The sequence below is a fragment of the Gadus morhua genome, chromosome 5, assembly GCF_902167405.1.
Source record: "Gadus morhua chromosome 5, gadMor3.0, whole genome shotgun sequence".
NCBI lineage: Eukaryota > Metazoa > Chordata > Actinopteri > Gadiformes > Gadidae > Gadus > Gadus morhua.
Window position 1 is genome coordinate 6,443,397 of NC_044052.1, and position 13,454 is coordinate 6,456,850.

Below are 13,454 nucleotides of genomic sequence, written 5' to 3' on the forward strand. Positions count from 1 at the left end.
CCTCCATCCCAGAAAAGATACTTGGGAGGATATGAGTGATCATATGTACCGCTTTCCCAAGCACGTGTTGGTAAGGCTTGACATTCTCACCATGAGTGCTGAGCACCTGCTGAGTTAGCTGTAGCAAACTGCAGCTAGGAGGGTAAATATGAGCCAGAAAAGAATAGCAAGCAATCACTGCATCTCACCCACGAGCTACTGATTCTTCTTGCGCATGTCCCCAGGGCTTTGCTTTGTTTTGTTTTGTTTTTGTACAATTGTCAGATTGTATTTTTGAAACGGTGTAAGTTGAAAGATTGATTATTCTGTCCTATTTCAGATTTCAATCCAGTTAACAAGTGTATGAAATATGAAGTATGATGCAATTATCCCAATTAGTCAGGGCTCTGCTGTGCTGCACTATGCTTTGTAGTGATGCCGGCAAGCAGAAAACAGAGTTTCACTGTTGGCTGAGATACATCAATGTTAGCATTACAGGGCTATACGTTGTTATATCTATCTTGTAGGTTTACATCGAGGGTTGAGATTTACCTACATCAATCAGCTCTTTATTTATTATTTAAATGACGGAGCAGCCTGAAAGTGCGTGATGGTTTCTGACTGGCTCGTTGACCACTGCCCGATATATCAGCCATCTTATCACCAAGTGGCAATGGTCAACAAGCCAGTTCATTGTCCAATCACTGTGCTAGGGGGCATGGCTTAAACAGAACTGTATGGGAAAAAACAATAACGCCATGGGAATCGTTTCACAAGGGTCTTCTGGGCTTTATGGGCTGTACTTCTCCAAGCGTCCGCAGGTCACCAGCTACAGAATGACCATCAGATCCCCCTCCGAGGTTGAAGACGCTGAACCATCACCTCAACAGCGGAGGGTTCCTCCCCACCCCTTCAGACACTAACTTTAAATGTGAGCCATGTATCGACATCTGGAACACAGAGGGAAAAAAAGAATGACTCATCAAGATTATCTATAATGGCCGCTCCGAGGAGGACGATTGAAACGACATGTTCATGAAAGAAAATAGAACAACCCTTAATATGAACAGTGGAAATACCATGAGCATACCACTCACAGGCCTATGAGCAGTTCAGATGAGGACAGGGTCTGTGCATGAGGGAGGAGGAAAAGGTGGTCTTTGTGAGGTGGCAGATAACGAGAGAGTGTAATTACTCCAAAGCAAACCGTGGTAGAGTAATTAACTACTTTAACCTTGCAGAATTTCCTGAGGAGGACGCCGAGAGACAAAAGGGGCTCAAATAAAAAAAGGAGCCGACTAGTAATGAATAATACGGCAGGGCGAAAGGTTCCCTGGCAGTGTGAAAGAAAACCTCCATTGTTTTTGTCTCCATTAATTCCTTCTAGAACATGTTCTTATTGCCTGGTGAAGACAACAGACCGGGACATGTTTCCATCCAGCTGCCGCAAAAAACCACAAAGAAAATAATAAGAAGAACTCAATACACACGATCAGATTGTACAGACAGACGCCGGGATGAACGGTTACTATGGCAACAGCCCCCAGCCACCTTGTTCCCGAAGAAAAGAAAATCCGTCCTGCTGGATGCCAAGGCTGTCGCGGGCGCTTTCAGAGTCTGCGTCCACTCAGACCCGGGTTGGGGGGGGGGGGGGGGGGGGTCTCAGTCAGCACTCACACGCCGGTGTCGCTACGCCTGTTTGCAGGTGCAGCTTGAAAGTTCACCACCTTGGCCCTGGTCCAGCCAGACTTGTTCACAATGTTTTCTATTGTGGATGAAGAATGATGACAGTGTGTGTGTGAGGGAGGAAAAGGGGGGTGGAGGAGGGGAGCTACAACCAAGGTGGCCGCGGTGGGGCATACGAGGAGGGGATGAGGCGGGGATCTGCGTGGAGCTGTGCTGAGGATTTGAGTCGCACAGACGATAATAGATTGTACAAGTAAGACAAGTTATGACACAGCCCCCCCCCCTTGCACAGATATACGTTTAGGTCTTCTGTGTCCCTCTAGCTCTCTCTCTCTTCCTCTTCGAAGCCCACAGAAACAAAACCAAACGGCAAATATCTTTAATTCATGTGCAATTCGCTACTGTAATGGGGAATCGCTTCTATTCCCTGTAACTGGGTTATGGAATACATACCCATGCTTCTGTAGGTTTACTCATAATAACTGCTTTATTATTATATTGCCTTCTTTATGGTCATTAAAGTCATTTCCACACAAACAAACACACACACACACACACACACACACACACACAGTGTTCTTTGAGACATGATAGCCTATACGTAGACTAGCAGCACTTTTGGGAGTATTATAAAATAAGCAGGCTTAACAACGTGTTACGTGATGTTTGTAATTCTATTACGCCCACAGACGTGAGCTCAGAATGACCGTAGGGATTGCTTCGTCTGCATTAATAAGTTGAATTATAGCATAGAGTGGGAGCTAGGAGGGGGTTAGGTTATGGAAATGACAAGTCCCCATTGTTGATAAGCGGATGTGTCAAGCCGCGGTTGTCTTCGTACCATTGTTTGAGTTTCCAAATTATGCATCGCCAAACATGAGGATGGCTTTCCCAACTTTTGGACGTTTCACAAATTTGATGAGGTGTTTTTTCTTGTGGTTTCAAAATGGAGCAAATCTTACAGGTCACACAAAGGCTTCCATTGAAATAAATGTGTGTCCTTCTCACGTTTTTGGATGCCAAACTGCTGTGTCCCTTTGGTTTGGTCTGCCACCATTCAAAACTGGACTTAATATACTACTACATGATACTGCTCTATACATGCCATATCATGCCATATCACAGGTCTGTGGACTCCCCCCAGAAGAGGCAGGCAAGTGAGACGGGATTCTATTAGGGGATGTGAGGCCTCATCCTTATAGATTGAAGAGACGCTGTTCGAGGCCCCACTTTATTCTGACTGCCGACTGTGTTGCAGCAAGGAGTCATCCGTCAACCCTCCACCCTCCTACCGTGAGCCATCCCGCTCCTTCACCTCCTTCTCCTCCTCCTTTACTTGCCGCTTTTGGGGAAGGAATGCGTGCAGCTTCGCATACTCAAGTAGGCAGGGAACAAAATAAACGGAAAAACTTCCGAATTGCAGGAATCAACATTGAGCCGAGTTCCTGAACTGTTTCCATTCGATGTATAGATGCTGCTGGCAGAGGGAGGGGAAGGGCGAAGACAGAAAGAGAACGAGGGAAAGAGAACGCTTTAGAAAGCTACCTGTTTGAAAGACGTCTAAAAGATGAAAGGGATGATTGTTTGGGGACGGGGCGAGCAGCAGTGAGTTTATGAAGCGTCTTAACAAATATTAGATCTCTGATTACATGCCGTCAGTGCTTGTTTATTGCCTCCTTTTTAGGATTCAAGGGAGAAAGCCGGCACCCCCAGTGTACAAACTTCCGTTTAAAGACAGCCTATATAAATCACCGAGGTTTCCTGCCCTAGAGGGTATTTCTGATCATTAGCAGATATTTTCCAGCAAAAGCACAGCAGCACGGAACACGAATTCTAATTAGAATGTCGTGCCAAGCAAGTGTAGCTTGTCACTTCCACTCTTCCGGTGTACTTTTCTTGTTTTAGTCAAACACAGTTTGGGTCCTCCTGCGTCATGTTTAGATTCATGAAATGAAAGGGATAAATAATGAATGTTTCACCATCAAACTGTTTTCCTTTCAACTTTAACCTCTCATTTTTAATCCAAGCAAGATTTAACACGGGTCTGCCGGAAATCAATGTCAAGGACACACTACCACCACAGTCCCTCGTTGGCCATGAACAAAAATAAAAGTATCTATGTACGAGGTCCAACATTCATTATTGGATCTGCGAGTCCTTAATAACAGTGGTAAGGCGAACAGAAAGATAGGTGAGGTTAATTTCATTCTCTCCTCCCTCCCTGGCAGCCAAACGTTATCGCTCACCGCACGCTAAAAAGGAGTAATTGAATAATTTGTGTAGCAAAGGCATTTGAAGGCCAAACAATATAAAACCAAAGAGCATCGGAGGCGGTGAAGCCCTCTCAGATGATTCCTTTAGCATTGGACAGCAGGGTTACGTTGAAGCATACAAGTCTATATATACTCTAGCTCAAGGCCCGTGAGTAGCGGGCAAATCTGGTCGCTTACTGTATTCCCATCATGTATTCATGCCTCATTTAGCCGCAGGCTTAGCTTGACATGCTAAAAGGAGTCCAAATAATAACACCATTTATGTAACTGGTATACCATCACAGTGTCTCTAAGAGGGACTGACCATCCAACTTTTTAGAGATGTTGGAGGTATGAAGGAAGAGGGAGAAGTCACTGAAGAGTTCAGCAAACAGACAAGGGGGATATTTTGCTCACTTAAAGTTTCTACCAGGGTCAGATTTGTTCACCTTCCCTTTCATGGCTTGGCTTACTCCATGGTTCTTTTTTTTCTGAAATAACCTTATCAACCACGAAAATCTTGACATTGGTAATCGCATCAAATATGAACGCAATTGATACCCTTTCAAGAGACGTCGACCAGCTTTTAAAATGAACATGAATAACTGCAGCCAGCAGCCCCTGCAAAAGCTTTGTAAATGATTTAAAAGTTAGACTGAGAGCACTGCCAATAGTCAGCTCAATGACGTTAAGTTAAGTTAAAGTCTCTGTAAAGGATTAGCAAGCATGAACATGTCAAGTGAAATCCATAAGTAACTCAAAAGCTATTTGACTTGCACTTGCACGGCTCTGGTAATTCTGAGTGCATGTATTAAATGCACTGCCCGTGACTTACTACACAATAACATTCATTACATTCCGGCTCCTACGCCCAACTCCTGCATGCAAACAATCATTAAAGAAAACACTGAATGACACAGAACAAAAATAACATAAGAGTTTACACCATTGAAGAGATTCATTCAGGTTATTAAAATACACAGAAAAGCTTTGATCTGTAAGCACTGCAATTTAGTATGACAAGTCATTAGTAGTCTAATTTGGAAAAGTAAGACGAATAACAATTAGACTCAAGAAGTAGGAAGATAAAGACAACAATGGATCCATTTATACGGCCTGTTATCTTGAAGCGTCGAGCTGTGCCGTTACCCTCCCTTGCGGTCCCTTTGGATGTGTATTTTGTTAACTTATGTTCTTTATTAATGATTTGTTTGTAATTCAGCAGTCGCTTTTTATCTCCAGGGACTACGTGATTTTTTGGTATTTCTATTATTGGCGTCTTGCTCAACGATGCCGACCAGCCATGCTGGATTCATCGGGGATCCACCCAACCAAGTTCTTATCGGCGTCAAACAGGGCCCTTGAGAGTCAAATACCCTTTATTTGATTTGAGGCAGGGCGTCAACAGCTACGGGACATGATGGAACTATGTCCTATACACTGCGTCAGGTCCTCTGACACTGAGGACTGACTGTCCATCTTCTCGGAACCTCCCATCCATCTTCCACCCAATCACTTAGATGAGGTGTGTGCGCGCATGTGTGCATGTGTGTGCGCGTGTGTGCGCATGTCTCTGTGAGAGAGTGGGAGAGAAATGGAGAGACACCTATAGGGGTCAGAGAGGGTGCGTTCATTGCTGCTCCTTTTGTGTGTGTGTGTGTGTGTGTGTGTGTGTGTGTGTGTGTGTGTGTGTGTGTGTGTGTGTGTGTGTGTGTTTCCATGGACGTGAATGTAGAGGGAGTTGCTCTGCGGCCAACTCCAAGGTCCAATCCAGTGCATGTATTACTCGCGGTCAGTTAAATCGGGAAAGTGGGACTAGGAGATTGTATTGAAAATAATTGTGTCGCATATTAAGATCGGAGGAAGGGGGGCTGTTTATTATATAATCTAACGGGCCCTTCACTTAGAGCCTGAACGTGAGTACACCACAAGCAGTTGCATATCACTTCACACACGTGGGGGAATAGAGCACCAAGAGGCCATCTAATTACTTATTATGTATTGTTGTGATCTCTCTTGCTACCTAGCTTGGAGATGCAACCCTTAATTGGTTATGCTTGACCTTTGTTGCAATAAAGTAGTGGAGAAACCCCCTCAAAATCAAGTTGCTAAAACGGCAAAACAATTACAAGTAAAACACTGATTCAAAGAGCGACCTCTATCAAATAAACAACGATGCATCTGGCTCACTCATCACCTCTGGTATATATAGAATCATCAATCGTCATCGTCACTAGAATAGATAATGGTATTGGGAGCAGAATTACTAACAAGATATTCTGCGTGATACGTGCTAGCAGTTTCTGGCGACATTCATTCATTGAAAAATGTATGGTCAATTAAAACAAAATTAGGCTAGTGTTTCTTTGTTAATGAAATGTGTCAATTCATCAAGAATCAGCCAACGTCATCGATAGATGAACACATGATGCCCATTGAGAGGCTTCAACACGGGTGCCTCCTTTGGTAGTTGGGGAGTTTGGGGGAGTGCCCATTACAGTGTTAACCAGAAGGTTGATACTTTTCTCCCTAGACCAGAATATAGATTTGTAGGCCATTGTCAAGGATGTTGGTAGCACAATGGTGCCATCCAGTGGAATAGTAGAGGTTGTGTCTACATCTTTTAATGCCGTCGTCTTGAAATCCCTTGAGAAAAAAATTATTGTTTTAAATGTATACTACAGTTGGGAATATAGTTTATTCAATGGCAAATGGATGGATTGCGGGCAACCATTACGGTAAGGCTGGTAGCCTATCCTAGTATATCATTTATTAACCACCATGAATGGCATCTCACAAGCTAAACTAGCGACAGCCGGTAGAACATGATTTCTTTATTACTTGTGGTATCCCATGCGTACAGCCATTTAATTGCCGCTGGTATTACCTCCTCCTTGTATGCTTTTCTATTTAGCCCAAAACCTTTTTGTTTGCGATTTACATAATCACAACAAATAAAGTTCCTTGAGAGATGCAGCACCTCGAGGAAGCCATCAACCTAATTGTGGTTTAATTATGCTTCCACGGAAGCTCAAATCGCCAAATCATCAGAGAAATAAAGACACACACATTACTCCCATTTCCATGACGCTGCTGTTTCTGCTCTAATTTGTCCCCCTACCGACAGCTCTCCCTGAATCATCGCCTCCCCTCGTTCCTCATTAGTTCAATTTGACACAATTCTTACGCTTACCACATTACCGAAACACTGCTGGACAGATTAGATTCCAGCGGTAGGTAGTAACCCCCCCTCCGCCCCACATAGTGAGCGTGATGATTAATTGCTGGCACCCACCCCTTTACCTTAATACGAGGAACAAGCCTTAAACGAAACACTGTGGCTTTCTTATAAACACAGCACACAGGTGGGAACACAATGTGTCCCCACCCCACCCCTTCTTCGCCCCATTTGCGAACACAACTTTGTACACAATATGGAGTCTAATTTGATTTCGCCAAGGGAGATTTACATAAAAAGGACAGGCGACCACAGACTGAAGGCTGCATTTTGATCTTCTCTGGAAACTAATAAGTGGAAAATGTTTTAATGGATTTCAGCCGCAGCACCATAGGGACAGTGCAAATAAACATCATTTCAAATGAATTCAATACAAATGTGGAAGGAAAACAGATAAGCACTCATAACAACCAAATCTGTTTGTCCTCAGGGTCAAAGGGACGCACCCGTCTATCGCTCAAATTGATAAGTAAGAGAAGTCTTTTAAAAAGCGCTTGCTAATTTTGCATGCCAAATGTATTAATGCTGTAATTAATGAGCCATTACCGCAGGATTAATGACGTCTTTATGATGCAGATAACCAAGCCATTACAGACTGTGGAGCTGCATTCACAGCTTTTCCTTATTTGCAACAACAGATGCCGCCATCCGAGTGTTTATAGCTAGGCACTCAGCAGCAGAAGCTAACGCCGTTAAAGATATACTGCATGCTGCATGAAACAAACAAGTTTGGTGTAGAAACTAGGTGTGAGATGCTCATGAAATAAACAACCCATGGTGATTCATAGGCTAGTCATCGGATATTTCATCTATAGATTTCAAACTTGAAAAAAGTACACTTTCAGTTATAAATCACAAACCCTATATTCCACTACAAAACGCTGAACATAGATCGATCATACATTGCATTTACAAACACAAGATAAAAAAAAAAAGAAGCACAACATACTTAATAAGCCCCACCCCCCCCCTCTTTTTATGATTTAGTGTGTCCCACCTCCTCGTGGATCTGCACTGTAACGGCCTGGGGTTCCCCTCACCACCTGGCAGGGCTTACACACGTCCAGGTGCGGTGTTAATAGGGTGGAGCGTCCCCACACCAACCGCTGCGGCGTCCACCCGACTCTTCTGGGGCGGTGGTGCGGCAAAACGCTCCTTACCGGCCTGACACACCATTTGTCAGATGGCAGATCGACCGACGTGGCAGACTTTGCCGGGAGCTCAAGTGCCTTTGACAAGCACCGTTGACGAAGTGTGTGTGTGTGTGTGTGTGTGTGTGTGTGTGTGTGTGTGTGTGTGTGTGTGTGTGTGTGTGTGTGTGTGTGTGTGTGTGTGTGTGTGTGTGTGTGTGTGTGTGTGTGTCAGAGATTATCCTCACATCTTCTTGGCCCGCTTGCGGGGCCTCTGGTTGAAGACGGGCGAGGCCTCCAACAGGGAGTCGGGCGAGTGCGAGGCGTAGCTGCCGTCCGAGGCCGCCGCCCCCCCGCCCGTGGGGGAGGGCGCCATGGCGCCGCCCGACTCGCTCATGGTGGACATGGGCCCGCCCTCCTCAAACACGTCCCCCCCCAGGTGGTGGGGCTGGTGGTGGGGGTGGGGATGGGGCTGGTGGTGGTGGTGGTTGGCTCCCTGGCCCTCCTCCCCTTCTTGGGGCTCCATCTTCACGTGTGGCCAGAGAGAGGGACTGCCGCCTCGGCCGCCGCCTTCAGGGAGAGAGGGGGGGGGGGGTTATGGGACTGCTGTACGCTAGGGAGGAGGCCTTCCAGAGAGTTGGGGGTGTGCCTCCTGGACAGTGCAGGAGTGGAGTGTGTATGGCTTGGAGGTATTTCATTCTGACATATGAAATACCTGATAGCATCATGGCAGGACTGTGCATGGCTAATTAGTACTAACCTTTCCCTGTAAATGACACTTGAATGTGGACCAATGTGGACTCACAACCCTCACATTAAAACATTACAAACTATTCCTATATTCAATAGTCACCCAATGCCTATGTGTGTCCTAGTAGTTCCAAATGTGATCTTGTTATTTATTCTGGATGGAGAGCGGAGAGGGGAGAAGCAGTCCTGTGGTTCTCAGAGCTGCTCAGAGGCACAGGGGGCGGCCCGGCAGTGCTCGGCGGAAAGTGTTCCGTCTCATTCTAACAGCAACAGCCCAGCATGGCGGTCCGCCTGTGAGCGGGGAGTGGGAGATCACCAGAGCGGCGGTCCACGCTGCAGGAAAGGTTACGGCCAACCACAAAAACCACTCAGTCAGACACATGACCTGGCTGTGCACTGGAGGGTTTTTGGAGCATAAAAGAAGGCACCATCCCCTTCTCCCTACCTCCCGGTTCCTCTCCCTCCCAACTGTTCATCTCCTTGTCCCTCTACCTCTCCCTCCCCATCCACAATTAAAATGACTGTGTGTGGCCACTGATGGCCAACAAGAACAAATCTACGTGCAATCCTCACTCGAAGCAATCGACTTTTAATAATAAGCAGCAAGAGCACTTTTGTTTGATTGTTCCTTTGTCTTATTTTCCCCATTGCACATTATGGTGGGATGAGAGTGTGTGTGCGCACGTATTGTGTACCCATAGGGGACGTGTGTGCGCTATACCTTCTGTGGTTGGTAATCCATATTTCCTTTGTATGTATCGGATGTGGAATGGAAGACACAGTAATGAATTTTCCACCGTTCTGGACCCAACATTTATGTATCTGCAACTCATTAAAACTGGCCATTACCCGTACAACTGCTGCACATTTCCCTGGACACTTGCACAATGCTGATTGCATATCTGGACTCTCAGGAGGGGCTGAATGGGACACTTTAGATACGCATGTTTCAATGGTCAATAAAGTATTGATCCAATAATGCATCTTATACTGCCAATAAAGTCTACCACATTTGTCGGTAATGTTAACATCTATTATTGTCTTCATCTAGAATTCTACTACTCTTTGTGTAAACATATATCTACCTCTATATTTCTGTAGTTTTAATTCTCTGTATGTATGTACAGTATGTACAGTATGTATGTATGTATGTATTGATGAATGCATGTATGTATGCATATATATACACACACACTCACACATTTATAAATACATAACAATTTGGCTATCACACCCTCCTTTCCCATTTGGGATTAATGAAAATAATGAATAATAACTAATTGTATTTTAGCACTAATACTCAAACAGTAAGCCCACATTAAGTATTGTGCCACAGCAACCCACTCCAAACGACGTTTCCCAAACATCAAATGTACTACACAGTGGGGCCCACCTGAGGCGTGTGGGGAGGGGTCTCCGTCCAGGCCCGCGGGGAGCCTCTCGCCGTGGGCCCCGAGCACACCGATGGGCAGGGCCTGGTCCCCGGACGCCGGGTCGGCCTCGGGCTCCTCGCTGACGGGGAAGGAGATGTCGCTCAGGGGCTCCTCCTTTATCCGCGGGGGCTTGGAGTCCTCCAGGGCCTTCTCCGGGTTCACCAGCCGCTCATACTCCTCGGCCAGGTCCTTGCTCACCTGGGGAGAGAGGCCGCGGGGTGAGTGCTACTGCCGGGAGAGGGGACCCAGGGGGGGAGAGGGGATCCCCGTCCTGGGGGCCACATATCACCGTTTACTGGAGGTAAGGTCCATGTAGAAAATTCTGACACAATTCCTACATGTTTCTGAATTAAGCCCGATTATGCAGATTTAATTGTCTACGTAGACGCATCAGTGCTCACGTTGTTTCTCTGAATTTCCAATTGATGAATTGAAAGTAATTGATTAAACCAAGGTATTGCGTTTTCTCTGTTCTCATTTGCTCACTAACCACAGATCTTTATTGCATTAAAAGACAATTTTGATCTGGAGAAGCAATCACCTATTCATAATAATAAGTACATAATAATTCAATAAACAAGATAGAAGACCGATATAATAAACCAAGCTGTAAACCACACCATTCTAAAAAAGGTACAAATCGAACATAAAATCTGTCATCTTGAAGACGGCATTCTCAGCAGAAACACAAGCGACAAACCATAAACAACCCAATCCACCATTAAACCGCCGTCGATCCACCATCACCCCTTCGATTGATCCACACCATTACCCCGTCGATTGATCCACCATTACCCCGTCGATTCATCCACCATCACCCCGTCGATTCATCCACCATTAAACCGCAGACGATCCACCATCACCCCGTCGATTGATCCACCATTACCCCGTCGATTGATCCACCATCACCCCGTCGATTGATCCACCATCACCCCGTCGATTGATCCACCATCACCCCGTCGATTGATCCACCATTACCCCGTCGATTGATCCACCATTACCCCGTCGATTGATCCACCATTACCCCGTCGCTTGATCCACCATCACCCCGTCGATTGATCCACCATCACCCCGTCGATTGATCCACCATTACCCCGTCGATTGATCCACCATCACCCCGTCGATTGATCCACCATCACCCCGTCGAATGATCCACCATTACCCCATCGATTTATCCACCATTACCCCGTAGATTGATCCACCATCACCCCGTTGATTGATCCACCATCACCCCGTCGATTGATCCACCATCACCCCTTCGATTGATCCACCATCACCCCGTCGATTGCTCCCTCTGCTCACCTGCAGCATGTTGCTGTGGTAGTCCTTGATGCGCACCTGCCAGAAGCGCTGCAGGCTCAGCACGCTGCCGATGCCCACCTCGTGGAACACCTGCTCCACCACGTCCGGGAAGGGGCTGGCGCCCACGCGCGCCTCCCGGTCCACCGCCACGCGCAGCAGCCGGCCGAGCCGCAGGTAGCGCTCGTGCACCAGGTCGGTGAGGGTCTCCAGGACGCTCTCCTGGGCCGACTGGAAGCCGGCGTGGGCCAGCACCGTGGCCACCGACTGGTAGAGCAGCTGCCGGCAGGACGGCCAGCCGAGCTCCGTCACCGGCTCGCCTTTGCCTCTGAGGCGGAGGGAGACGGGGGCGAGAGAGATGGGGATAGAACATTATTTTAGTTTTTGGAGCCAAAAGAATTAGCCTGATGGATCCATCTTTCCTGGGTCTCATATGGGGGATCCTATTCCAAACAGTGAGGTTCAATACTTTCAGGATTCTACAATCAATCTTTCAAGATACGTACTTCCTAAAGATGAATTCAGCAGGATCCTGTTTCTACCGCGTTGAAACAAATGTGTCAATGCTTTTCAACTATAACTCACATATATTGGCTGCTGCTATGCCGCAGTAGCCTGGTCTGTCAATATTAACAAACAGGTAACAAATGAAAGCAGTTGTGTTGCACCAGACTACTGGAGGTTGCAGCATCATCATCAGAGGAGGAGGAGTGTTGAACAAATCGATCATACTACGGGGTCTTAGTAAGTTACTGGGTCACTCTGTAACTCAGTAACTAATTATAGTGTTATTATTATTGGGTTACATAAAGGGCCTAGTATCAAGGTTTTGTTGATATCGCTCAGTCCTTATGATCCCAGTACAACTCACATATAGAAATCACTTTCAGGATCGCTGTGACGGAGTTGGAAGGGCTGCCGAGGGGCTTTGCTGTCCAGGGGCAAGAGGTCGTCTGGCATGGCTGGTGGTGTCGGGGGTCGAAGGGGAAGGTTTGTATCGGCCTCCTCGAGTCTGTTGCCGCCCTCAGAGGTTGATGAGCCCTGTGTCTGGGCAGCTGTCAGCAGGCTACGGAGGCGGCGGACATGCTGGCACAGCTGTACTGTGTGAATGGTGAGGCTGCAGGGCTCGGAAGGGATGTCCAGCATTGTGGTGGGTCGGGGACGCTGGGCGGACGGCTGGTGGAGTGGTGGGTCCTGCACCTCCACGGAGCGAAACTCGCGCTGTAGCAGGTCAAAGGAGCTGCGGCTAGGAGGGGCGGCAGCCGGTCCCGGGATCTCTCCCCAATACCTCATCATGTTGACTGATTAAAGATACAAACAGGTTTTTATCAATAAACGTCACATAAACATCACGTTGTATTCCAACATCCCAAGATGTTGGAATACAATTAATTTACAAACAGTTGCATATAGAAGTTTAGCATTGGTATTTATTATTAGATTTTTTTATATATAAAGATAGTGTATTCAACCAAAGTAAATTAACTTACATCTTTGAAACTGTGAATCATGTAGTTTAGTATGAACGACGCAGAACCGAAGCTACAGTCCTTCTTGCAAAACACTTCGGGTGAACAACCCTACGCCTAGGTATTGGTTCCGCTACGAAATAAAGTAAATCGCATTAAATGTAGTGAACATCAAATCATCGTGAATATTATTTTAGATTTATATGAATATCATTAAA

General features: G+C 46.4%; 1 protein-coding gene across 1 annotated transcript; it reads right to left on the reverse strand.

Moving 5' to 3' along the window:
• Nucleotides 1-6,736: 6,736 nt before the first annotated feature.
• Nucleotides 6,737-13,388, reverse strand: supt7l (SPT7 like, STAGA complex subunit gamma). The gene is made up of 5 exons (XM_030355998.1): nt 13,258-13,388; nt 12,639-13,068; nt 11,771-12,095; nt 10,429-10,666; nt 6,737-8,855 (listed from the first exon to the last, which is right to left on the reverse strand). Exons 2-5 carry the CDS (start codon nt 13,061-13,063, stop codon nt 8,530-8,532), a joined length of 1,314 nt encoding a protein of 437 aa, XP_030211858.1. The 5' UTR covers nt 13,064-13,068; nt 13,258-13,388; the 3' UTR covers nt 6,737-8,529.
• Between the last annotated feature and the right edge of the window lie 66 nt (nt 13,389-13,454).

Excerpts from the sequence above, each read along its gene's own strand:
- supt7l (XM_030355998.1), bottom strand. The coding sequence starts at position 13,063 with ATGATGAGGTATTGGGGAGAGATCCCGGGACCGGCTGCCGCCCCTCCT. Across the intron at positions 12,096-12,638 it reads CCTGAAAGTGATTTCTATAT|AGGCAAAGGCGAGCCGGTGA; the intron begins GTGAGTTGTACT and ends CCTCCGCCTCAG. Across the intron at positions 8,856-10,428 it reads CCCCTCCCCACACGCCTCAG|GCGGCGGCCGAGGCGGCAGT; the intron begins GTGGGCCCCACT and ends CTCTCCCTGAAG.